The 27,843-nt window shown below is 42.5% G+C and overlaps 1 protein-coding gene across 2 annotated transcripts in view; it reads left to right on the plus strand.

Moving 5' to 3' along the window:
* The window catches only part of JARID2 (jumonji and AT-rich interaction domain containing 2), a 243,775-nt gene that overhangs the window by 171,663 nt on the left and 44,269 nt on the right, over positions 1-27,843 (plus strand). For both annotated transcript variants that reach the window (XM_045551826.1, XM_045551827.1), the window contains 2 exons: positions 3,111-3,280; positions 17,421-17,597. In XM_045551826.1, the coding sequence (XP_045407782.1) occupies positions 3,111-3,280; positions 17,421-17,597 (347 nt within the window). The remainder of the gene's footprint in view (positions 1-3,110; positions 3,281-17,420; positions 17,598-27,843) is intronic.

The following is a 27,843-nucleotide window of genomic DNA, read 5'->3' on the forward strand; positions in this document are numbered from 1 at the left end:
GTGAGGCAGAGTCAACACCCCTGTAATCCTCGCGGGACTCCGTGGACCTGCCCTTTGTGGACAGCACAGATGCTTCTGGCCTCTTTAAAAAAGATACTGGTTTGTCTTGTTCTTTAGTTCCTAGTGTCATCTGAGCTTCACAAATTACTTAATCACTTGGAAGCTTCGCTGCTTCCCCTGAGGGATAATTTATTTTGCTGCCACTTTTTAATCTGTTATTGCCTTATTCCTCAAAGTCTCACCGGGAAAGTCATCAGGCACAAAGTACCTTTTATTTGAACAGCGGTAGGAGCAGTTTATCTTTGAGGTTCCAAAATTATAAACTGTCTATGGTGTTTCTCTCTGTCATCTGGGCTTCGTCTGTTTACTTGTTTGTTTTTCATTACGGCTGCAGAGTGTTCTCATCATGTGTGGCATTTGTTTTCCCGGACTCCAAAAACTCGGCGCACACTAACATCCTGTTCACAGACAGGCAGTATTTCTGTAAACTTCCTGCAATACTCAAGAGTGTGAATTGTGTCCATTCCAACGAAGATGTATACATTATGTAATTGCCAATTAAAAAACCTCCGTAGAACAAAAAATAGAATAAGTTGTCTAAGTATGACACAACATTTCTTTTGTTTTAAAACAGACAAAAGGTTGATGGGAAAGAGAAGCCTTGTTGGGAAAGGAGGGTAGCTCTGTTGAGGCCAGTCCACCTGGGGGTCTTGTTGGAACGTGGACAGAGTTTTCCGTAGCCATCCTGTGTCCCTTCCTCCTAGGCAGTGCTGCTCCAGGTGTGCCTGCCGCCAGGTGCCAATGAATCGGGTACAGAAATTGAGTGTGAGCCCGTAGAAACTGAAAGCAGTTTGGCTAAATGATTTTGTGTCTCATAATGAATTTGGGCTTGTGTTTTGCCTGCTTTATGTCCCCCCCCCCAGTTTAATTTTCTGATGCTGTTAAAAATACATCCTTTTGCAACAGATAGAAAATTTAAAGGGGGAAAAATAACCAAATCCAAAACTGCCCCTCATCTCAGATGGTTTGAGAAGCACTGCTCTGCAGTTGTCTGTGGAGCCCCTGCCCCCCTCTTTCTGATCTCTCAGCGTCCCCCAGGGAAGGTGCTTCCTCAGCCTGTACTTCTGGCCTGTCATGTCTCATATACAGATGGTCAGTTGGTTGCAGAAATGCTCTGTCCCCCTTAACATGGTGATAGTGACATTACCTTATTCCCTTTATTATAACGTAACTTGGGAATTTCTGTTAAACTTGACCTTCTTTCTCTCGATGCCTTGTTCGTGGAACTATTTCAGGTTGGTTATTCCTAGGTTCTAGATTGCTTGTTGATGATGTATGATGTGTGTAGATGTTTTAAGGACTGAAGATTGCCCAGTAAGTAGTTGAAGTCGTCATGCTTTCTCCTTTTTGATCAAATGTCAGTTTGTATTGGGAATATGATCTGGACAGCAGTGTTTTTGGTGGGTGATAAGGCAAGCAAGACCTAGATACTGATTAGGATACAGGGGAAGTTAAAGAAGAGGTAAGTTGAATCAGGGAAACAGTTTTACTAATTAAGGGAGGCAAAAAGTAAATATACTGCATTAATATTTTGATACTGAATTTTTTGAGGGGAATAATGGGGGATTTATGAGGTTAAATTTTAGGTATTTTCACAAAATGGACAACTGTGAGAGAGAGTGAGTGTATATTTTGTTGTAGCAGTTTGTTAAATACTAGAATGTTATTTTAAAATGTTAATGGTATTTGGGCCATCACAGTTTAAGATAGTATGCTTACTATTTTATATAATCTATTCCCAAGAATAAGTCTTCAAGGAGAGACTTAGTAGTGCTTTCTTTTGATTTATTATTTAATTTTATTACTTAATTGTTTTGAGTAGGCGGGCATTTTGAATCACACAGTTTTTGGTATTCTAACCAGGTCTGTTTCAAGCTTTATACCATCGGACTACTTCTTGGTTCTTTTTGCTGTTTTCCTGTCTTCAAATAATACTTCCCAAACATCTGAATGAGCAGGTCTAGATGGACAGTGTAAAGTAGCACACAAACGAGTTCCTGTCCTTGGAGGTGTTTACTGCTTCAGTATGAGTTGAGATCCTTCAATCAGAGGAAGAGCTAGTATTAGGCAATTTATGATAAATGTCAGGTTTAGTGATTCATGTAGTAAAAATATGTTACTTTTTTATGTAGATAAAGGACAATTCACTGTTGGCTATAGTGTTAAGGAAAGAAGGAAAGTTTTGAAAGAAAGTTTTCTAGGATTCAGATTGATCTTAAGGGAAGTCTTAGACAAGATTTTTTAGATGAAACATGTCTAGTTAAGGAAATGTGAGTTGTACTCTGTAGATACCAAATGAACAAGTTAAGGGATTTAATGTAGGATTATAATGGGCAAGAGGCCTGAAGGGTAGATTAAGGTCATCCCCCACCCCCACCCTGCCTTTTTTTGTGGAAATCTCTAAAGAGTTTGGACTCAACCCTGTTGGCAGAGGGTAACCGATAATTTGGGGTTGGGTAGACTACAGAGACTTTTTTTTTTCTTCTGTATTACAAGCTGCAGTTATTGGGGTGAACTTTTATGGCTGAATTCAGAAGAGATTACAGGTAGAGACATTTCTTCATCTGGAGTAGAAATTTGGGATGCTGGTGGATTATGGGGTAAAGATGGGCTGGGTGTAAGGACACAATAAGAGGGGAATTAGGTGTGTGCTCCTATCAGAGGAAAGTAGGGGATGCTGTATAAATGCAGCAAGTAACCTGGTTTTCCTTCTTTACCGTGGGCTGAAATAAAAGTACAAGCACTGTTAATCCTGTGCCATCGCTGTGTGCAGTTTTTATTGAACACACGTTTAGTTTGTACACAGCCTGCACCTGTACACACACAAACACATTTTATATCCATTTATAAAACATAGCCCTTTAACCAAATTTTTTGCACTTTAAAGCAGACCTGTGGTTTAAGAGACTATGAGAGCTATAGAACCTTAATTAGAGTTTGCTTGAAATAGGATCTTTTTTCCCTTATGTGTCATGATTTTATTGCTGCACGTAGTTCTATATCCTCTGGTCTCTGCTTAATTTATTTTTAATTTTCCTTTGCTTTTACAGGCCCAGGCTGCAAGCACAAAGGAAGTTTGCTCAATCTCAGCCGAATAGTCCCAGCACAACTCCAGTCAAGATAGCGGAGCCTTTGCTACCCCCTCCAGCTACTCAGATTTCGGACCTCTCGAAAAGGAAGCCCAAGACAGAAGATTTTCTTACATTTCTCTGCCTTCGAGGTAAGACATTACCAGTCCTTTTGCAAGGATTGACCTAGCTGAAAGAGAAAGGAATAAAACCGCATGCAGAGTAGACCCTTAGCATTGCTCTCTGCCACGTTTATCTTTCAGTCCCCAGGCTTGTTTGAAGGAGAATTGAAAGTGAGAAATCCTACCTAGAGGGTGCATTCTAGGTGTGGTTTTTGAACCATATGTTTGTTGAGTCTTCATAGTTCTATTTTCACATAACTCTTATATCCTCCTTCTTGGCTTCTCATTGCACAGTTGCAGCTTGTAATTTTTATGCTTTTTCTCCCCACCATCCCTTTAAACCCTCCTACTGCCTTCCCACACACTTTGCTGACTTTCTTGTTTTGTTGGGTACCTTTTCTTGGCGCGGGAGTTGTGGACGGGGATGAAAGCACCTTTTCTATGGCTTCCTAAGGCCTGTCAGTAGTGACAGCCCACAGTGACCAGGGGATCCCTGTTCTCCCAACCGTGTGCCACATTAAGAAAAACAGTAGTAGAACAGTGAAAATATTGGTCTTGTCTGTGAATAGGACCAGTTAACAGGGGCCAGGTGATGATTTGGGATTTGAATAGGCTATTTGGAAAGTTGTTTAGTACAGGAACTAAGTTTTTTAACAGCTGTCAGGAATGAACCACACAGATTATCAGAGGGAATGAGGAGGCTGTTCTGGAGGAAACGATGGTTGGAGAGGAGAATTGGGAAGTCAGGAACACAGGGCTCCGTGGTGAGGTTAGTTGAGAGAAAATGAATAGAAGGGGAGGGTCTTTGCTATTGGACATCTGTGTGAGAGGCTTAGGGTTACTTTATTTTTTATTAAACATTTTGAAATAAAGAAAGATTTAAGAACCTTATAAATAACTTTTTTTTTGACCTAGTTGAGAGAAACTTTGCACCATCACCCCTCACTGAACGCATTACTGTATATTTCCTTCAAATGAAGACATCCTATAAGCATCCCAGCTAGGAAGTCCATGGTGCACACCTGTTCTTCCCAGTGCTGTGGCATGTCCTGGTTTAGAGTAGAAGGATCCTGTTCAGAATTAAAGATGATGCTTTTAATTGTCTGTAGTCTGCCTAGTCTAGAACAGTTCCTCAGTCTTGGTCTTTGATGGGACACTGGCAGTTGAAGATTTTAGGTCAGTTATTCTATAGACTGTCCCTTGATTTGGGTTGCCTGGTGTGTCCTCGTGATTGCATTCAGGTTTGTGATTTTGGCAGGAATACCACAGAAGTTGTTCTTGTGCCCTCGTGGGTAGTACATAATTTCATCTGCCCCTTTACAGATGGTGTTTATATTCAATGTATTTTGGGGAGAGTTTCTTTGAAGTTATGTACATAATTCATTTCTCATCAAACTATTTTTTATATCTATTTGGACTCATTTTCTGTTTTATTCAAAGAGTTTGTAATCTGTTACTATCATTATTTCAGTGTTCACATTCCCCCAGATCATATCTGTGAAGCCCATTTGGGTTGGCTTTTTTGTTCTTTTGACATGTCCCTTTCATCTTTCCAGCCTTGTTCCTAGCACAGCAAAACGGACCAGGCTCATCTTGTACCGTCCTGCCCTCAGCCCTGGAATTGGCCCTTTCTCCAAAGTGCCTGGGTTTCCTGTGTTGTTTAGAAATCAATATCTGGGCATTAGTTTCCTGGAAGCTGTTGGAGTGGCATTTCCCTTAGGTGCCGGCTGTGGACTGAGGTTATGTGTTGCATACTCGTTGAGTATATCTAGATGTATCTCTAGAGCTCTGTGTATATTAAAATCCATGAGTTAACACGGAGTTATCAATTTCAGTGTTAATACCAAAGGGTTCATCCAACTTTCTTCCTTTCTGCATTCAACTCTGAGAAACTTTGCTCCTATTACCCTTCATATGTTTATTTGCTCAGTCTTTTCAGTGTAACCCACCTCCTGTTGTCTCTTGTGTCCCACTGCTCCACTGGAACACTTCTCGTCTCACTTGGCTCCGACACCCTGCATGGCTGCTCTTTGCTCTCTCCCTTCCCTGGTTGCCTTGCCTTACCTGTGGGCTTTGGGACTTAATTGTTAGGGAAGGGAAAACAAAGACCTGAGGCTGACATTTGGCATTGTAGGCTATGTTGATAGCCCTTGGTGACCCTTAAGACGTAATGAAGGGGAGAGTGGTTATATTCTTGTTAGAAATTTTGTAGCAGCTGTGGATCACTGGGCCTTGAAAAAAGGGAGAATGAGGTAGGTGGGCTTCCTGCCAATTTATCTCCGTTAGTATCATCGTGCCTTTGGTGAAAGATTCTTGTGATCCTCCCCCCCGCTCCTTTTTTTTGAGACACAGTCTCACTCTGTTGCCTGGGCTAGAGTGCCGTGGCGTCAGCCTAGCTCACAGCAACCTCAAACTCCTGGGCTTAAGCGATCCTACTGCCTCAGCCTCCCGAGTAGCTGGGACTACAGGCATGCGCCACCATGCCCGGCTAATTTTTTATATATATATATTTTTAGTTGTCCAGATAATTTATTTCTATTTTTAGTAGAGACGGGGTCTCGCTCAGGCTGGTCTCGAACTCCTGACCTCAAGCGATCCACCCACCTCGGCCTCCCAGAGAGCTGGGATTACAGGCATGAGCCACCACGCCCGGCCTATATTTTTTAATGGTACCTATGACTTAACTATTTTGGTTACCTTTCTTTAGGAAAGGGATTGTTTTTTCTTTGAGAAGATACAGAGTCCTCCTCTATTGCCCAGGCTGGAGCGCAGTGGCATCATTATAGCTCACTGCAGCCTCAAGCTCCTGGGCTCAAGGGACCCCTGCTCCCACCTTGGCCTCCCATATTACTAGGATTACAGGGGTGAACCACCACACCTGACCAGGAAAGAGATTTTGATGTCTGGAATTGCTGTGGGCAGTTTGCTTAACGTAAATTATGAAATAATGGTCTATGACTCCAGAAGACCCACCAATCCTGTTCCATTAGAATGTCTGAAAATTGTTCTGTTGACGATGGAATTTAGTTATGCAGGTCTTTACTGTGGAGTGGTTGTGACTATTGTTTGTAGTTCTCAGAGGTGGGGAAGTAGAGAAACGTCAGGGATTGTCTCAGCGATTGCACGTGGAGAGGGATGTGTGTGTTCGTGCGACGTGTACTTGTGTATGCATTATCATTTGACATATTTTTTGTGGTTGTGGGGAATTTGGAGAGGACCTTACTGGGAGAGGTGTGCTTTTTGCTCAAATAAATGGCATCTAGAGAAATTACCAAGTAAATACTCAGTTTTGAAGTTTTAAGATTCTAGACATAGGAGAATCTTTTCATAGACACAATTTACTTCTTTGAGATGTCAAATGCAACAAAGATTTAAATACGCGAAACGTAGGAGATGTTTAAAACAATTTTGTAGAAGTGCTCTGAGCCTTGGAAATTTATTCCTCCATTTAGGAGCCAGGCAATAAAAAATAGGTTTTGTTATTTGTTTTTAAGCTCTGGTATACAATAAGGACTCTTATTGGACTCTTTTACTATTTCTCCTATACTTTTTAAATCTGTGGTATTAAAAATGAGTCACCTGAGCTTTAAAATATCATCTTTTCATAAGGACAGGTGTGTTTACCTGGTTCTGGCTCTGCAAGCTCCAAATGACAGATGAATTCTGTGATACCTCTGTGACCCTGGACGTCTGATTGATTTGGTGGCATTGGATGGCATATTTTATTATGTAGCAGCTTACACTAATTAAAACTTGTATTTCGAAGCGTAGAAGGGTTAAATACACGATCCCTGGTGTTGTGGTACTGTAATAATTTTCTTTGAATTTTAAATTAAGAAAAAATAAGATGTTGAACTTTTTTTTTAAATCATAAAAGTGTTCCCTGTTCATCTTGGGAATATTAGCAGAAAAGCTAGATAAGTAGGCAATAGGTTACACTGAAAATAGCCTCCCCTCCATCTCTCAGACAACCACTAGGTAACTGCCTCCTTTGTGAATATCTTTGTAAGCCTTCTGTGTGCATATATAATACATATTCTCCCTGAAATTCTGAAATGGTTTGCATTATGCATTTTTGTAGTCTGGTTTTCCTACTTAATAGTATCACATAAATGCCTGCCTGTCATACCATTTTAATAGTTTAACCATGTTCCGTTTTGTGGATATTTCATAATTTTTCTTATTCCTGATTTACATGTAGATATATTTCTAACTTTTGGATATCTACTGCTGATGACGCATATCCACAGTTAAATCTTTGCCTCATCTGAAGCCTTTTCAGGCAAAGTTGACAGGTGGGAATCCGATTAACATTCTTATACCTGCATTCTGATGCCCCCCCCCCCTGTTTTTTTTCCCTTTTGGGTGCTGATTCCAAACCAAACATCTCTTGTCAAAGCCCCAAACCTAGTGTTCACCACAGAGAGCTCAGTCAGTCCATCACCCTTGGGTGACAGCGGCCCTGTTAGGGGTTAAGGAGGCAGTCTTCAATAAGCTCATTATTTATAATGGAAAGAAAGTCTGGCTGCAGAAATAATGAAGGAATCAAATCAAAGACCTGGAAGTGATGTTTGTTGCCAAGGATTACAAGTCATTTTTTTTCTCCCATCCCCAATTATTACCTTTAATAGTCTCGAGCTGATTTGGAATATGGAAGAGAATAAATCGTGAGGCTGAGGGAAAAGACAGTGAATGGATTTCTTTAAACCTTGTTGTTCGTTATCTATTAATATCTCTTGGCCAAGAGAGCCCAAGACATCCCTTCTCCTCAAAACTCCTTTAAGTATCCTAAACAAAAACCTGGGCTGGGAGAAGGTCTACCATTAATACTGGGGTTAGTATAGAATGTGTAAACACACCAGCTACTCATTCCAGGTTAAAAGCTTTAGAGATTTTTAAAAAATCTGTTTTAAAACACTCAGGGACCTCTCAGCTAAGTTTGATGAGGCTGGTTCCTTTCCTATTTAATATCATGACCTAAAATTTCTAAAGGAAAGGAGGGTGGAGTGAATATTGCAGCCAGGCCTGAAGTGTTTGCCCGCAGTGTATTTATCTTTAAATAGCTGCTTTGAAGGGTCCACATGTCTCTTGCCAGAGGCATAATTAGTATCTTTCTCTGGCACACGCGGGGAAGAGCGTTTGTGCGTGTGCTGCACGCAGTGATTCGTACCATCGCTGTATTCCCTGTCACCACTCTCGTTATTCTTAATGAGTTCTGTCGTCTCCTCTTTGTTCTGACTATGATTATTAACAGATTAAAAAGAGCTTAATGCAGCAGAGCACTGGCAGGTTAAATGACTCTCTTATTTACATTTTCCTCTTTATGGGGCACTGCAAACAAGGGAGATTCCCAAAGGGGACTCCGGAAACACACAAACCTACGCACAGTTCGTTCTTATGACCGTGGACATCACAGTTCACTGCCACAGCTAGGCCTGTAAAGAGAGCCTTTTTATGGGGAATTCCTGGTAAATATCCTCGCTGTCAGCCATTGTGAAACAATGCCTTCTTGTTTTGGGACTGCCTGCCTTTTGTTTCCCCTGTCTTACAGAATCTTCAGTGATCTGCTGTCATTCAATTGCTAATTAATTCAGCAAACCTTTATTGAACCCTTTGTATGTGCTAGACACCTAGGAAACAGAGATTAGACACATGAAAGCAGTATCAGGTGGTAGTTGTGAAAATGTAGGGGTGGGTAGTCTCGTGTACCCCTGAAAATGGGAAGGAAGCTCTGCTCCAGGCTGTCTGGGGTGGCTGCAGAATGGAAGTGACATTTGAGGTGGCTTTTTTAGAGTATATTAGCAACCTTTGTGGGAAGGGCATGACACTGGGAAGGAGTTCTGCAGAAGCCCCTGCTAAGGCGTGGATTGGTGTTGGCATTTGTTACTTGGAGGGCCTGCAGTCAAAGCAAGGAAGCTGGGAGGGTGTGTGTCAGATTCTGGGCCCTGGGCTAGACACTGGAGCACCACACAGGTTCTTCAAATGAGAGGTGATATATAATATGCCTGGGAGGTTAGGAAGATGATTTTGGAACCTCCCTAGAAAATGGATTGAAGCTGCAGGGAGGCCATCCAGGAGAACAGGCTGGTGGTTCTTGGGCAGATAATTTAAATCTCTTTCAACCTGATTTTCCTCACCTGTAAAATGGGTATTATCTATAGCACACAATTGCTGTGGAGTTAAACTAAAGCTAATGGATACAAAATAGCCCAGACTGGTGCCCGAGGCAGTCATCCAAGGACAGTCATCACTTGCTATCTTGGGGGATTGGTTCTCGGGACCCCCTGATCTCCATGGATGCGCAATTCCTTACATAACATGGTGTAGTGTTTGCATATATGCACATTCTCCAGTGTACTTTGCCTATGCACATCCTCCCTTGTACTTTAAATCATCTCCAATCTCTTATAATACCTAATACCATGTAAATACTATGCACATAGTTGTTAAACTGTGTTGTTGAGGGAATAATGACAAGAAAAAAGTCTGTCCCTTTCAGTACAGACACAATTGTCCGTTTTTCTCTATTTTCAGTCTGCAGCTGGTTGAATTCACGGTTGTGCAGAACCCTTGGATACAGAGGGTCAGCTGTACATTTATTTAGTATTTTCCCAGTGAGGTTAGGCAGGGGTAGTGGAGAGGAAGAGGATTAGATTTGAGATTTAGTTGGTACAGTCTTAAAAGACCAGCTGAGTTGTGACAGGTAATGGAAGAGAAAGCCCACGAGTGGAGTTTTCTCTAAAGACAGTTGCTGGTGTTACTTGCAAGGAGCACGTATTTTAATGTAGTTGTAGTAGCCTGGGTATCAAGGACTAGGAATTCTAAGTAGGGCAAATGCAAAAGCCTGGGGTGATTTAAAGGTCACAGACTGAAAGGGGATTAACCTGCTAGAAAGCAATTAAGTAATCCCCCAATTGCACGGAACACTATGGCACTAATAATGAACTTCCTTGAGCAAGATGGGAATACTCTACATTATATAAACTCTTTGGGGAGGAAGGCACACTGTCACAGTGGTACACAACATTTTTTGATGGTCTCTTAGAGGTGTTGCATCTTAAATTTTTAGAGTTGCAATGGTGTAAGTGTATGTTCCAGAATGGTATCGTCACTGCCTTAAGGGTTTTTAGTGGACAACCACCTCTTTTCTCCAAATTAAAGCAGCCTCATGTTCCTCATATGCTTGGTTTTCCCCCAGAGTCTGTATTAGTTAGCTCAGTTATGCCGAGCAAGCTAATTATTTGCTAGGATAGTTTATCAGCTAGTAACGAAGAAATATGAAGCCTTGGAAATTTTGAGGTCTGAGGAGGGGAAGGATGGATCGCTTTTAAGTGCCTTGCTACCTTGATCAGTTGTTAAGACTCCAAGACATTATGCCCCAAAGATTCTCCCTGCTCCAGGCCAGCTGGCCTCTGAACATGCTCTGCCCTCCCTGAAGATAAAGCAGGATCCCCTTTTCCTGCCAGTGACTGCTGGCACAGATTCAGTAGTACTTCTTAGAATCCTCTCTGGCCTTCTCCTTACTTTCTAGAAAGTCCCTTAGTATTTCTTGTCCTTTCTGAAATTGTTTTTAGAGAATATGGGGGAAAAACGTCAGTACTATTTTGTTTGCTGAGCACCTTGCTGACTGCAGGGCTTTTATTACTGACAGCACTAAAGTCCCTTGTATGCATGTACCGTATGAAAGACGAGTGTTCAGTGTCTCTGCTGGGAACTGAGGAAGCTTGGCATGGTTTGCAAAGTTGCACACAGACTTTGGTCTATGGTGACTGAGTTAGAATAGAGGAAGAAGCCACGTCTCAACTTGAGATAATACTGCGATGGTTAGAAGTTATGTAGGTTGTGCACCATCGTAGCAGCTGTATGATATGTATGATATGATTTGTGTATTCATTTGCGATAAAGAGAACCAGAGACCTCATGGCATTTGATTGGATGTATATTTCTGTTTTAAGCTGTCTGTGCAGAGAACAACACTGATAAGGTTGTAAGGGGAATGTTCCAGCTTTAATTACAGAGATGCCAGATCAAGGAGGGAGAGTGGTGTGTTATTCATCGTATTGTCTTTGCTGAGTCCCTTGTCTTAATTGCTCTTGCAGATAGACACTGCCCTAATGTGCAGAATTTCCTATGTGTGGGATCGGATAGGCAAACGTGGGTGCACGTGTGTTTATCCTAGTGCCCAAGGGCTGTGACCCAGGAGAAGGTGGAATGCTGAGGGAAAGACTGGCCATGCAGCCTGGCTGTCTGTCATTGTTCCTTGACACAGACTTTTCCATAGTTGAAGGTTACCAACTCTCATGTGGCATTACTCTCATACTTACTCTAACCACTGAGTTCATTTTGCATTTTCACACCCCACTAGATCCTGGGCACCAATCTGCTTATTTTTCATTTGGGAAAGAAGTTAGGAAATAAATTGCCTTTGGTGTCACCCATACAAAGACAGTATGATTTCATAGCTGTAAATTGTTGTTGAAACCATGGATTAGCCTAATGATGGCACCTTAGTGTGAGTTGCTCAGCATGTGTTTGCATACATGGCCTCTCAACCTTTGGGGTCAGAAAACTGTTTTGTCAGAAGACTTTTCATGCTCATTGTACAGTTGAGTAAACTCTAAGCCTCATGGCAAGTAAGCAGCTGCCAGAGCTGAGGCTTCATTTTAGTTTTGGATTCCACGTAGAGTCCATTTCAGTGATTAGTGTCTTTTTTTTTGGATGTGCACATATTTAAAGTGCAATTCCAAGATGGGCATTATCGGACAGGCAGCTCCTTATTCAGTAAGGAATAGGGGTTCCCCTTGCATTTGGCCTCTGGCGTGGAGGGCTACTGCCCCGGTCTCATCTCCGCTATACACATCCCTCTTCGTGCCAGCTATGACTTTACAGGAACACATTAGTCTTAAATTTTAATCATTGCCTTTCCTTTACGGCAAGTGATTAGTTTTCTATTAATACAATGATTGTTTAAGACATGAATGTGAATCACTTTAAAGAAAATAATAGCACATGGAGTGTCTGGATCTAGTAAATAATTTTAAGATGGTATACAAATGAATGATGCTTGGGAAATTCTATTGTCGGTTCTTCTGCCCTTGTAAGTTGTAAAGTCGGACCTGGCAGGGCCAGAGAGATTGCCATTCAACATATATAGTTGTCCCAAAGGCTTTTAGGGAAGTGTGCTACATTTGTGCATGCATAATGTGTGACATGAATGTAGACATCTAGTCTTTTTGGGTCCCTCGTGCCTATAAGAGTGCCTGGTACACACATAGTTGGATTAATGAACTAAGGTAGTTGTGGCAAGATTACTTCTGTGATTTCTGTGGCCTCCCTCTATCCCTCACCCCAGTCCCTACCAGTTCACTTCAAAGTTTTGTTTCTTAATTTAATATCCTGGGAGGGGCTGATTACTTTTTATTCTGTTTGTGTATCCTAAAGATGAATCATGAGAAATGCAAACTCAGTGGGCCAATCCCATGCTAATTGGGTCAAGCAACTAAATTTGACTCTCCAGCTAAGTGACAGCCCACAGGGAATCCCTTCAGGGTCTTTCCAAAATAGACCCGAGCTATGTTTGGCTTGTTAAGATCAAGAACTGGTCGAGGGAGGGAGGGGAGGGAAGATAATGGGAAGGAGGGCTTGTCTGTGTACATGATTCACAGAGAAGAATCCAATTTTATAGAAACCACAGCCTAAATTAGAGAAAGCAAGCTTTTGGATTAAAATGATTTCTGTTGTGGTTGTAACATACCACAGTTTGATTTTTGTCCAGATGAAAACATTTGGTTTGCACTTCAGTAAATATTGTGGAGACATTGCCAGCTAATTCTGAAAAGTAATGAATACGGCTTTGGCAAAGAGCAGATGCATTCCGAACTCCCAATTCCTCTTATCTGATCCAAGTTCAGATTTTTTTTTTTCCCACATTTGCTAATGCAGTTGAATAATCGGGAGAAAAAATCTGCCTGTAATTTTAATAGGGAACTGTATATAGTAAAATACGTTTTTATACTCATGGTGTATAAAGTCTTCCCTCCTCCACCCAAGAAAACCCACACAATTCTCGACCCTCTACAACGTAAACCTTGGCTACTTCTGTACGACCACAGTTTGTAAAGCAGAGATGTGATGGCTTCCATGTGATCAGTCAGCCTCTCTCACTTACTGATTCAGGTGAGTGGGGCTTGTGTCCCAACACAGAGTCCCCCCTGAGAACATAAGGGCGTGACTCCTAATGTGGGGTTGCTGAGGCCTTTCTAACCCTCCCTTGTTCTCACTGTCCTTGGTGTTTTGCAGCAGGCTGCGGGTGAACCCTGCTGTGGAAAGGGGAAGGCTTCTTTCTAGAAAGCATTTTCAGGTTGTGAATCACCTGTCCTCAGCTCTCTCTTGCTGTTACTTTCATCCCTGTAGCTCCATTCCCGTTTTTTTATCAACACTGGACCCACATGAGCTTTTCACACGATTGCTTCATTTGACGTTTGGTAGAGAAAAGTTTCCCTAATAAATTTTCTGGATTCAATGAAGCTGACCTCTGTGTGCCGGGATCTATATGTTACAAGCAATTTTTAATGAAAAACATGCTGTTCTATTTTCGAATGCATCTACAAAATGTTAATTCAACTTTCTACTGACTCAGCACAATATAATTATATAATGCATCCATTCACCCATTTTATACTGAGGAATGTGGGATGATTTTCCCCAGTAATAAATAGCTCAGATTGGTGTGTGCCTTGAGGGTTTTAAAATATCGTTTCCTTTATCTTCTTTGTATCCAGCAGATTCCTCCTCCTCTGTGCTTACTTGTAAATTAAGTATTCAAGCTTGTCTCTAGGTAAAGAGGAAATAACTACTCTCTGTATAAATGTCTTTAATTTTAGTTTCTCAGATGCTTTTTGCTTTCTTTCACATATTTGAGGTTGTCGTTTAGCTGTTTTTCTTAGGTATTAGCCTATAATGTTCCGTGTTTCTCTATCACCTTGATCATTTTCACTTTGGCACCAAACGTGAGATGATCTTACTGGTTTTGTCTCAACCAGAAAAAAAGCCACTTTTGCTACATTTTTGCCAGTGCCGTTTTTTCTCATGGTCTGCAGTGGTAGCTTGGCGGCTTCTTTGCTTTGCATAGGGACTTGGCAGAAGGATTCTTAGTGGGATTTACGACAGCCACGTGGTGACAGAGCATTGGCATATGTGGCATTAGCCTCTTTTGGAGCTATTCTTTTGTGCTTACTGTAGTTTGACTGCAAGGTTCATGAGATGTATAGGTAGGAGGGTGTTCAGACAAATCCTGGAGGGCTCTTCCTTCTGGGGGCAATGCTGAATGCTCATGCATGCTCCTCCTGATGGATAGGTAGCAGATTGGCAGTGGCTTCCTGGAGGAAGATACCAAGGAGGACAGTCAGGCCATATCCAGGCTCAGAAGGGACAGTGTTACCTTTGAGGGGTACCTGCCAGAAGGGAGAACAGTTGCAAGCTTAACATTTGAACTAAGGGCACTTTCTTGCCTCTGGTGGTGGTGAACTGACCTCCACACCTGGAGTTAATAATTACTGTTGAGCTTCAATCCTTTTCCTCCACTTTCCCTTCTCCCAGAAGTTTTCCTTACCATCGTCATACTACCTCTCGCTATCTGCTTTAAGAACGTTTTCTTTGTTGTTGCTTCACCTTTAGATCCAGACTGAGCTGTCATCACTTGAATAGAAGCAGAATCGCCTCTTAGGTTCAAGGCGATCTGCTTTTATCCCTGTGTCCTCGTTCCTAGAAGAAATCGTGTTCTTCCCCTCACCTCCCACTTCAGGGGTGGTTCCATCAGAAGGATACTGAAGTTTTACTTTGAGAGCAGGTCCCGCAGGATCCCCGCTATTCCTTATTGGTCTCCAGTCTCCTATCTTCCATTTGTTTTGTTTTAGCCTCTAACTTTGTTTTGGAATGACCTGGCAGGTCACGTCTGTTTGTTTATATTTGCTGAGGTTCTGTTAAAACAAATCCATTCATAAAATTTTTTGCTTTGGTTGAAGAAGTTACTCTATACACTTTCTTTAGGATGTCAGTGAAGCCTGGATGCTGAACATCTAGACATTTTCTCCACTTTAGTTCTCTGGAACATAAACTCAGTTTTCACCTCATTCTCTCAACATCTTCAGTGTAAGGAACGTGATAGTTGCTTGATGCTGCTTCTCTAAGGTATGAGTTTTTTAAAATCCTCAATGGATTCTGTAAGTGGAAGTTACTGCCTTCCTTATTTTTCACATGCTGCATGTGGATTTTTACTTAATTCTCTCTTTGAATCAAATCTTTTTTTTTATTTTTTTGAGTCAGAGTCTCACCCTGTCACCTTGGCTAGAGTGCAGTGGCATCATCATAGCTCACTGCAACCTCAAACTCCTGGGCTCAAGGGATCCTCTTGCCTCAGCCTCCTGGCTAATTTTTCTATTTTCGGTAGAGATGAGGTCTTGCTCAGGCTGGTCTTGAGCCTCAGTAGTCCTCCCACTTTGTCCTCCCAGAGTGCTAGGATTACAGATGTGAGCCACCATGCCTGGCCACTTTTAGGGTTTTTGGATATTGGTAAGTCCTGAGGATGCCTGAAGGAAAAGGAAGGGACTGGAGCTCTCAGTTAGTCTTTGCATTTTGGGGAGATGGGTCATCCTTGGTTTGCCGTCTCATCTCCTCATACTGCCTATTCATTTCCATTTCTTTATTATAGCACACACAGTTCTTAAAGCTGGGCAGGAATGGTTTTTACTGTCGAGTTTGAAGTTTGGGATCTCCAGGTACAAAGGAAGAGCACATTTTTACCTGTATCTTTGTTGATGTTGCTGAAGTGTTCTTAGCTCATTCATAGGAAAGTGGAGGGGAAATGAATTTCATATTTATTAGTTATTGTGTAATTTAATAGCAGCTGTCTCAAAAGTACTGAAAAGGAAAGAAATTTGAAGGAGACTATCTTTGGGTTGTATAGTAGCCTCTGGTGCCAAATAATACACCAGTGACTTGACTTTATCTCTTCCTGAATTGTCTTTGTCTGAGAAGGAAGAACTATATTGTACTTCTTTATAATATTGAACTTATTCTTGTGTTACTGATCTAAAATTCAGAATGAAAACATTTGAGAGGCCGGACGCTCACGCCTGTAATCCTAGCACTCTGGGAGGCCGAGGCAGGTGAATTGTTTGAGCTCAGGAGTTCGAGACCAGCCTGAGCAAGAGTGAGACCCTGTCTCTACTAAAAATAGAAAGAAATTATATGGACAACTAAAAGTATATATAGAAAAAGTTAGCCAGGCATGGTGGCACATGCCTGTAATCCCAGCTACTCGGGAGGCTGAGGCAGGAGGATTGCTTGAGCCCAGGAGTTTGAGGTTGCTGTGAGCTAGGCTGACGCCAGGGCACTCTAGCCTGGGCAATAGAGTGAGACTCTGTCACAAACAAACAAACAAAACAGAACAAAACATTTGAGAGTGAGAGGTTAAGATATAAAAGGGTAAGGATGTGGGTTCCTCTGGTTTTGTTTTGTTTTGTTTTGTTTTTTTCAATCTAGCACTTTTAGTTAGTGTTGGTTAGGAATTTATTTTGGTAATTTACTTCCTGTTGTTAATCATAACATCAGAGTAGCTTCCAAAGACATTGGAATTTTCAGGAATCCATATCTGCCGTTCATTCCTTATGAATACAACATAGTCATTTTATATAAGGAAATGTTATATCCTGTTTTTATTTCTTCTCTCTGATTGTCTTTCATTTTTTAAAGTCTAGTAATTTAAATGTATAATCTAAAGTAGCCTCTCTTCCTCAACAGCATGGCTAGGTGTTTTTATTTTACTTACCTTTTCTTGCTCAGTTCAGTCCTCAGTGGTGAGTTTTGCTTTTTCTCAAGAACTAGTCAGGTGGAATTTTTAGATTTTGATTTGTTATGTTTAGTGAGTGGCATCATACCCTTGCTGGGGAATTTCACTTGAAATCTGTTAGAAGGACACAGATGAAGTTCTCTTTCTGGGGCTATTGGAAAAAGAAATTCAAAATGGCTTTGGAGATGAGTGGCTGTGTGGTATCTCTTTGGCGGTGAGGATTTAGGTGTATAAGTTCATGAATGTCTTACTGTGATTTTCCTCCTGGAAGGGCTGAGGGCCAAGGCCTGTGTTGATGAGCTGTCTTCCTTCACCTGCCAGGTTCTCCTGCGCTGCCCAACAGCATGGTATATTTTGGAAGCTCTCAGGATGAGGAGGACGTCGAGGAGGAAGATGATGAGACAGAAGACGTCAAAACAGCCACCAACAATGCTTCATCTTCATGCCAGTCAACCCCCAGGAAAGGAAAAACCCACAAGCACGTCCACAACGGGCATGGTAGGTCCACCGTTGAGCTTGGGTAAAGAAAATAATATCCAAAGCTTGGGCGCGAGAGCTGGGAGAGAACATCTGCTAAGAAGCAGAGAAGGGACAAAGGCTATATAACTGGGTAGTGGCAAAGCCAGTTGTGGATACTTCACTAAGTGCCAGACACTTCATGGGCAAAGTGATTATTAGTACAACACGGTATTGGCCAAGCGCGGTGGCTCACACCTGTAGTCCCACCACTTGGGGATGCTGAGGAGAGAGTATTGCTTGAAGGCAGGAGTTTGAAATCAGCCTGTGTAACATATCAAGACCCCTTATATGTAAAAAATTAAAAAAAATTAGCCAGGTGTGTGTGTGGTGGTATGTACTCAGTAGTCCCAGCTGCTCGGGAGGCTGAGGCGGGAAGATCCTTGAGCCCAGGAGCTGTGGTCATGCCACTGTACTCTACCCTGGGTGACAGAGCGTGACCCTAACTCAATTAAAAAGCAAAAAAGAATTATAGACATTCTTAAGTTGTGGAAAGGATGGTAATTTCCACAAGAGCCACAGATAATACAAATCAGAGAAGGAGAAGATCTCATCTACGAGGGATGGTCAGGAAGGTTTTGTGAAACAATTTTTGTGACATACTTTTAATTATTGTCATGAATTTAGCACGTGGATACAGTATAAACAGAAAACTATTATTCCTTGTATGGAATTAAGAAAATGCACATACATTATGAAGTAGATTGGTTTTTCCCTTGAGTGTTATGGTGTGGAGGAGGAGGGGAAAGATTAAATAAAGGTTGGGTATCAGAGTGAGGGAACTCATTTTATTTAAATAAGTTGGCCATAGAACATGCCTGGTGAATTTTCAGCTGAGAAGTGACTTAATTGGAGTTGGGCTCTGAAAAGATTGAGCTCGCATCGATGATGAGGATTTCATGAAGAGAAATGACTTCAAGAAGAAAAAATGCATTGGGAGGTTGTAATTGTAGGCAGTTACCTGGCCAAAGGTAACAAGGACTAAAAGTTGGCCCACAGTATATATACGTGAATGTCATATCAGTCTAAAAAGGAGAGAAGTGCAGAGGCAGCTTCGTAATTCATGGGCTAGCATGGAGTATGGGAAAGGGAGTAAGAAAACATGGGAAAAGGAGAGGGAAGAAAATGGAGTAGGGGTCAGGAGGTGTCATGGCTGTTTTCTGTCGATCTACCAGCTACTCTGCTAGACGTGTGTTATTCAGGACTCACAAAGGCCTGATGAGGTAGAGAGGCCCTGTTCACAAATGGCAGAAAATCAGTGCTATGAGTGACTGAGGCAAAGAAACGTTTGTCATTTTTTTCCCCCCTCAACACCTGCACACTGAGTTAACACCAGCCTTTTTGCACTCTGGGAAATAGAGGCTCAGGACAAGCGTAGCCTAGACAGGATGGAAGTCTGTGTCTGCCTTTCATTGTTGCTGGGCGTCTACTTAACGTGCCTTCCTCTGTCCTGCTTCTTCTGGCTGTTTTTAGGTATGCCTATAGAGGTGTAAGGCCTGACCCCTTTTTAAGGATTTGTTGTCTAATTGGGGAGATGGGGCCTGATACAAAATGGTAACTACATTTTAACCTTTCATGAAAAAGATTGTTCCCTGTAGCTGCTGTCATCAGGGAATCTTGATGGTTGAAAGAGCGCTGCGTGTATGAGTTGGGGTGGAGGTACAGACGTGCAGGTGAACTTTCTAGGGAAGAACAACAACATACATGGTGAAATGCGTGATGTTGTGTGGTTTTGGGCTGGTGGCATGTTGTCCCACCAGAATCAGGGAGGGGTACTTTGAGGTGACCTGGAAGGCCAGGAGAGAGCCAGTAACATACACCCTCCTGGGCAGGTAGAATAATTCTAATGCAGAAGAGGGAACTGTTGATGATTTTAGATGTAGAAATGAGATGAAATGGGTCACGTTCTGAAAGATTCCCCAGTTTAATCTGAAATAAAAGGAAAAATGATTGGAGTCAGAGGATTCCATCCAGGGGAACGGCTGATGAGAACCTGGACTTGAGAAAATACAGTGGTGGTATAGCTTTTCACAAGGGCCTGCAGAAGCGGGTTCAAGGTAATGGAATAGGAATTAGGAAGGCAGTTGATTTGGGGGTAAAAAACTCTATTGTCTGTTGAGTGTGTGGTGATTCTCAGAATTGTGGAGGACAGATGGATTTACTGTTATGGAGCTGCTGGTTGAATCCGGATGAACTTTCTGAGATATAAGGTGGAAAGAAAGGAAATTCTGGGGGACTTTTTTTCTTTACCTCTGTAAGTCTTGAGAAGGAATTTAGTTTTCTAGTTTTCTTTTTTATTTAATAGAGAGTCAAGAGTAAATAAATGGCTGGGCAGGGTGGCCCACTCCTGTAATCCTAGTACTATGGGAGGCGAAGGCAGGAGGATTGCTTGAGGCCAGGAGTTTGAGACGAGCCTAGGACACATAGGGAGACCCTGTCTCTACTAAAAATAAAAAAAAAATTATCCAGATGTGGCGTATACCTGTAGTCCCAGCTACTTGGGAGGTGGAGGCGGGAGATTGGCTTGAGCCCAGGAGTTTGAGGTTGCAGTGAGTTATGATGATGTCGCTGCACTGTAGCTTGGGCAACAGAGCGAAACCCTGTCTACAAAAAAAAAAAGACTTGTGATGTAAAAATCTTCATCATTTGTGTACATGGATCTTTAATTCCCTTTTGACATGAGCTGCAGGGTAAAGGGGCAGAGATTGGGGGCACATTACAAGAGTATAGGGAGAGGGTGGGTGAGGGTGACTGAATTTGGCTGAATTTTCACCTAAAAGAGGAGGATAACAATTCTGCATCGACCACTGTCGTCATAAGATGTGAAGGAAATTCATGTAACTTTTATATCTGTAGATACATATCTGTGTGTATGCATTTACACATGGACACATTGCTAATTTTGGAAAATCTTATGGGATTTTACTATTTTAAACAGTTAATGTTTATGAGAAAACAATACTCTGATGATTGGAAAGGGTTCAAAGTTTTCACTTTGGGGATGTGCTTGTTAATTCAAAGGTTTCCCTACACACTGTTCGGTTGTTTTGTGTACTAATGCATTTTAATGTCTCTTGGCAGGGTAGGATAGTGTGAGTCTTTAGTTCCAGGCTCGGAGGACTAGGTAGAAGGGGACAGGGATCTCGGGTTACAATCTGCATGCGCTCCTTCTTACTGCCTTCCTCCCTGTCTCTTCTGTTGTCCCCTCTCACAGAGTAGAGTCACAGCATAAGACACAGGAGCGGTGAGAAACATACCCAGACCGGCTGGGCTTAGGGGGCTAACTTTACTCATGCTTAACCCTTCTGTGCTTGCTGCTCTGGGGCTCGTAGGCACCAAAACCTCTAGGCCCTCGTACAGTCCTTGCCTCTTACAGACCTGCTTCTGATGACTCTGTTTTCTTGATTATGGGTCCCGTTTATGCCTCCTTTTGAAATTGTGTTCAACTATTGTGTGTAAAAGTGTACTGTAGTCTCCTCTCCAGTATAATTTTTTTAATTCCCAGGAAGTGAAGGCCTGGCCTTTTTGGCAGTGAGAGTGGCTGGCTTATGGCTTTAGTTAGATTGCGATCACCCGTGATTAGCCCAGTCCCCGACCTCCAAGCCTTCTTGGTTATGTCAGTAGTTGAGTGGGGAAGGGGTTGGCCCTTGTGACAAAGAGCCGCCTTCCTCCCCAGCTCCAGCAGTCCCAGAACTCTCATCGTTGTGAGAGCTGTTGGAACGGCCGTGCAGTTTCTGTTTGCCTGAACCTAAACCTTGGTTCCGGAGTCAGTTGGCCCAAGTGATCTGTCCCCATGCTGTTTGGGTCTCTTCCAGTCTCCATCCGCCCTGCCATCCCATACTGTTGTCCACAGCTGCAGCCCTTAAGGCCGGCTGTGTGCGGTAGGCCGGCCCGTTCCAGACCCCGACTCTCTCCCCCCGGGCACTCCCCTCTGGAGTGTAGTTCCTCTCTTCACCATCCTCAGAGAGAAGTTTGAGTTGTATTTTGTCTGAGTTTTTCCTGTTTTTGCTGTGGCTGGGCACTAATACCTTTCACATCCTTTGCTACCTTAAACCTGGTCGGTAAAAGCCACATCTTAGGGGTGCTCAGAAGACCAGATGAGTGAAATACACACAAGCAGCAAACCAACTCCACTACATTTTTTCTGCAAAATTATTTTGCGAGTTTTCAGCAAATGTTAATGTCCGTGTTAGGGAAGATTTCATATTGACGTGTTCCTGAAACTGCTATCTTTGTAGTGGATTTGGGAAGGAACTCCGGAAGTCATTTCACTGGGAAAAGCACTGAAATATAATCATGGATGCTTTGAGGGCAGGATTTTGCCACATTAACCATTTGTGGAGTTATTTTTTCCATCAGATATAAAGTAAGTTCAACTTCTGTGTGTATGAGAGTCGTGTGTAAGCCCTTGTGCTGATGCAAGTGCTTTGGGAGAGAACACACATGAGCAAGGTATATGGGGGCTACCCCCAAGGAGCTAATGGTATGGGACGTCCCCTGGCCAATCTGTCAGAAATGCTCTAAGAAATTCAGGCTCTATCCATGTGTTCCTCCTGGTCCCAGAGGCTTAAGTGTCTCATTCGTTTTTGTCATCTCCTTGTCACTTTGTGTTTCTCACATATTGTCCTCCTGTCTCTTGTCTCTTGGCACATGCCTCTCGTGTCCTGCCACTTGTCTTACAACCATTTTGTAGCCCCATCCCTCATATCCACGCACCATGAACCTTAATCGGAAGGTGCTCTTGGGTATAAGCAGCGTATATACTCCAGTTTGGGCTCCATTAAAAATGGCATTTTGTAGTTTTTGTGTACATCTATGGGTTTTGTGGATTTGTTCTCCCTTTTTAGGCATCTCAGTACCAGGTCTTTAAAGTCCTATGAAAAGAAAATAGGACCTTAGTCTTTAGTGTTAGGTAATCATTTAATGTAAAGATCACCAGGTTAGTTCTTTCCCTCGCTTCTTCTTTCCCTTTCTTTCTGAAGGGAAGGACGCTAGTTACTGAAGAGGCATTTAAAATGCTGCCCTTGCCAAAAACGGCAGATTGCAGCCAAGAGCCAAGGATTTGAAATGCCTCTTCCAGTGCTCTGGCCCTTACACTGTTCTGTTGTAAGGATGAGAGCTTGAACTTTGTGATGGGTAGGGCCTGCGCCTCGATGGTGAAGTCCCCACCCTCCTGCCTGTAGACAGTGGCAAGAAGCCAGCGCCACAAGGCACTGCCTGAGAAACACAGCTCTGCCGAGGTCTGCAGTTATGCTGTTGCCACGTGGCTTTAATGTCCTTGGAAGCCAAATAGTAGCAATCCACAGGATGGTAGTGCTTCCCTGTGAAGCCAGTGGAGGTAATGGAGTGGAGCCAGCTTAGAAATGTACCAGCCACTTGGAATGTTCCTCCAATTTCAAATGACCCAGCAAAAGACGATGGTTTCATTGAAACAGAGAAGTCAGCTTTGAAGAAGGCCAATTTCAGCCTCAGAAACACACCGAGCTCTCACTTCGTAGTTAGCCATGCTGCCTTACCCTGTTTATTTTGTATCCACTTTCACATCAAGGTAGACGATAAGGAAGAGAACTGTCAGCAGTTACTAAAGCAGTCACTGGAGCAAGTACTGGTGGTGCTTGGAAGTAAGTCCTCAGGCGAGAGGTACTAGCTGAGTGTAACGGTATTTCTGAAGTTACTGTTTTCAACAGTGGAGAAGGAAGTTATAGGTGTTAGAAGGTCGTCATCCGAAATTGATAAAAACTGAAATGAGTATTCCTTAAAAAGTAAGTATTTTCAGCTGTGGAATATTCTTATGTCTAACATTGCTCTTTCCCTAACCATTTCTAGATAATTAAAATTATACTATGAGATGAAAAAACAGGAAAAAAAAAGAACAAAATTACACTTATAATACCAATTTTCCATCTGTTTAGGTTCTAAGAGTGTCTTTATCATGATAGTCATCAGAAAATAGTTTCATGTCCCCTTCTTAATTGACTAATTAGCTATGTCTTCCTGGGTAAGGAATTCATTTAGCTTCTCTGTTTTCTTTTCTTTTCTTTTCTTTCTTTTTTTTTTTTGAGGCAGGGTTTCTGATAGTTTATTCCATACTATAAGAACTTGCAGATCTATGGAAATAGCATACATAGAGGTCTCTGCAGTTTACAAAACTTTTTTTTTTTTTTTTTTTTTGGAAACAGGGTTACTGCAGTCCTGATCTCCTAGGCTCAAGTGATCCTCCCACCTCAGCCTGCCGAGTAGCTGGGATTGTAGACAGGTGTCACCATGCCCTGCTAATTTTTATTTTTTACACATATATATATATATATATATATATATATATTTTTTTTTTTTTGGAGACAGAGGCTTGCTCTGTCTCCTTGGCCTGGAGTGCAGCAGCATGAACATGGCTCACTGCAACCTCAAACTCCTGAGCTCAGGTGATCCTCCTGCCTCAGACTCCTGAGTAGCCAGGACTACAGGTGAGAGCCACCACGCCCAGCTATTTTTTTTTCTATTTTTGGTAGAGACAGAGTCTTGCTGTTGCTCAGGCTGGTCTTGAACTCCTGACCTCAAACGATCCTCCCACCTCAGCCTCCCAGAGTGCTTAGGATTACAGGCATGAGCCACCGTGCCCCGCTGCTTCCCTGATTCTTAATTTCCACTTCTATGAAATGAGCAGGGTGGAGTAGATTAGCATTCATTTGTCCATTCATTGATTCATTTATATCCCAGCATAAAGAACTAATTACTGCTGGTGTCTCATGTACAGCAGTAGTACCATTCAGACCTCTCACGGCGGATGATGGCCACAGCCATGTGTTCAGGGGAATGACTTTTCCAGGATTACCTTCTGAGCTGAGTGAAAGTCCTGACTAAAGTCCTGTCTTTGTAATTCACTCTGCTTTACTTGAGACAATAGTGCCTTTTTAAGATTAAAACATTTATATCTCACTCTGTTTTCAGCCAGTTCACATTCCTATCTATGATTTTGTCTTCTTGCTTCTCTTACAACCATAGGAAAATTGGTGTACTGTTATGTCCTCCATTCATTGTGAATTGCCGAATGTCAGCAATAAACCCCAGGACGTGAGTGGTTTACACAGGAATCCTCTGAGTGGTCCGACTGAGAACTCTGTTTTCATAAGTAATAAATGCCGATCAAATGTTGACAACAATTGCCGGGCAGCTCAACGTTGTGTTTCCTGCTACCTTTAACTCAGGTCCATTTCTTTGTCAATTTAGAGCAGAAATCCTGGAAATTCCTTGGAATGGGATTTCATTATGAGTGTGTCCGTCAATTATCAAAGGGGATATCTGTTTAAAAGTGACATATAATAAAGTGAAACAGATACTCCCACAGAGGGTTCACTCGCAATAAGAAGTTCTCCATGGGAGTAGAGAAAGGGACCCAGTCTGTTGGCATGGTGTTCGGACAGTGCTTTCTTCTTTAAAGACACTGGATAGATGGTAGGTGATTATGCGTATGAGAAAATGCTAGGCCCTGGGCATGCCCCTGGAAGTTCCATTGCACCTGATGTGGCCTGAGGTGTGGAGTATTCTGAGGGTACTCAGAGTGTTTCTTTAGTCTGGGGTTCAGAGGAGGCCTTCTTCAGGTTTGGAAAACTACTAACCTTTTCTGGAAGCTCCTGCAGAGCTCTGAGCTTGACTGGATTCTCCAGGCACTGGTGCCTCATTGCCTCCGAATAATCAGGCGGGTGTGGGATGTACCTGAGCCATGCAGGTGAGACATTGGGGTTGCTGCTTCCAGGAAGGGGTTAAAGGGCCTGGCGGTGTTGCACCTGCGACCTCGGGAAGCCATGATGCTCTGTCCTGCCCCTGTGTGCCTCCTACCCCCACTCCATTCTCTGATTTTAGAGAGCTCTTGGTGAATATAAGCAATAAACCCTTTTTGGTTTTGACTTGGGTGAAGTGGGTGCAAGTGTTAAATAGGTTTTCTAACAGGAAGAACCTAGGTGAGGGCATAATAATTGAGTGGTCAAGCAGTTTGCTCAGAATTGTTGGATCTTTCACAAGAAAAATGGGAGAGCAGGGTGGATTTCTTCGTGTGTGTGTGTGTGTGTGTGTGTGTGTGTGTGTGTGTGTGTGTGTGTGTGTGATTTCTCTTGTTAAATTTGTGCTTTTCCCTATTTTGTGTGCTGGAGTTGCTGAGGCGTGTCAGGAAATCCAGCACCATCTGTGACCTCCCCAGAGAGATCACCCCCACTGACGTGGGGGAATGAAAGCACAGAAAACAAAGTGTGGAAAACTAATACTTTATTACTGGGGTAGATTTGGCCAAAATTTTGATTAGGCTGCATGTCAAGGGAGAATGGTTTTACTTCAGCTGTGTTAGTTTGAAGAACCTAGAACACAAATTGCCCAGTGGTATCCTGCTTTATCTTGTTTCTCTGCAAACAGAGCAGAAGTGTGTCTCAGGGCTTGGAGTCAGGACATCTGGCCTCCTGGGAGGAGGTGGAAGAAGAGAGTACACACCCTCTGCCACGCCATCCACACTGGCCTGCAGTTAGTGTCTACACAGGCCTGTCCGGGACAGCACTCTTCTTCTTTGGAGTAGGTGCCCTGCTCTCAGTAGTCTCCTACAAGAGCCTGGTGTCCCCAGGCACATGTTTTGTTTTGTGAACATTGCACAGGACTCTAATGTTCTCATTTATAATCCACTGCACATCCTAATGGAAATGGATTTGTTTATTAAAATACATAATCTGAAGTGACTTGGACAGCATCATGTGAGCTTTTAACCTTGGGTTAACACTCAAGGGTTACAATAACAATGCTTTCAGCAATTTCTATTTCGATAGCTCATCAGAGTTTCCAAAATACTCTTAACATATACAGAACCTCAAATGATCCTAACAATAGACCCCTTAGGTAATCACTATTTGGAAACAAAATAACACAATCAAAACACTGCTTTGTGGGTGTTTATAAGTTGATACTTGAAATGCCTTAGTTTTTAAAAAGTGCTCATAATTGGTTATTTTTTTCACTGGGGTAAGTGAGGTAGACTATAGAAATTAATAAATGAGTCTGGAACGAATTTGGCGCTGGCTTTTCCTGAGTTCTTTGTAGAGGAGAACTTGGGGAAGGTTTGTTGCTTAAATCAGCCCCACATATTGTATATTCTTCAAATGCTTTTTTTCAGTTAAGAAAAGTGGAAGGAATAGGAAAGACTATTGTTCCTTTTGTGTGCATCCTTTTCTGAAGAGGGATATTTCTCAGAAGACTTTTTAAACAACATGTCATTGGACTCCCAGCTGGAATGATTTAATTGCTTTTGGATTCGCACCGGGGGCATGTTGTGTAAGGGCCAAAAAGCAATCATTTGGACGAGTTTATCGCATTTCTGCTCTCTGATTGCCTTCGAGGTGCACTGAGCCCTCTCTTTGTCTGGGCTGGGCGGGGGTTGTGAGCTGCAGGGCCAGGGTCTCACCATAGCTACGGTCAGTGAGGACAGACTCTGACAGATGATTTTTTTCTCCAATTTTTTTTCTACGGGATAGCCTCTTTACCTCATTTTAACCTTTGGTAGCTCCATTTTTCCTGTTGTCACAAGTGAATATTCTGCAAAGTTGGAATATGGGCTGGAAGTTTATTTCTTAAGAGCAGTAGTATGTGCAGAGTCGGGTTACACAGTATGCGTTCCTGGCCATCCCCCCTCCACGTTTGGGACAGTGGTGTGTATTTGAGGCCATTTGGCAGAATGGTTCAGAGTAGAATTCAGGGACTGAACCGCTTACGGCTGCAGTCTTGCTGTGTTTTAGTTTTCTTATCTTTAATGAAGAGATCCTAGGAGTGCCTTTTTCATAGGTTTTGGTAAGAACTAAGTGAGCTTTAGAACAGTTCATGGTAGAAAGCACCTTATTGCCTATTATTGAGACATTTGATTGAAAAGATCTGGAGGCTTAGAACAACCTTATAACTGCTGAGAAAATTCCAGAAAGTTCATATGTCTCAGATGCCTGGCACATGATGAGGGCTGTCAGAGAGTTGACTATTACCGCTGCGTGTTGCGATGTTATCAACTGTCCCAGAACAGTTTTGCGAGCTGTTTCAATATGGTAGAAGGTCTGCAGTAATTCCTGTCTGTATAATTGTCTAATCCCAGTTTCTTCTCACTTTAATGTATTTGTTTCACAGGTACAGGTAGGACCTTAGGGATATACATAAACACTTAGGACAGTTGGCCCTGGCCCCATGTAGTTCAGTGTGGAGCCCCACCCTCGTA

This window comes from Lemur catta, chromosome 5, assembly GCF_020740605.2.
Source record: "Lemur catta isolate mLemCat1 chromosome 5, mLemCat1.pri, whole genome shotgun sequence".
NCBI classification, from domain to species: Eukaryota; Metazoa; Chordata; class Mammalia; order Primates; family Lemuridae; genus Lemur; species Lemur catta.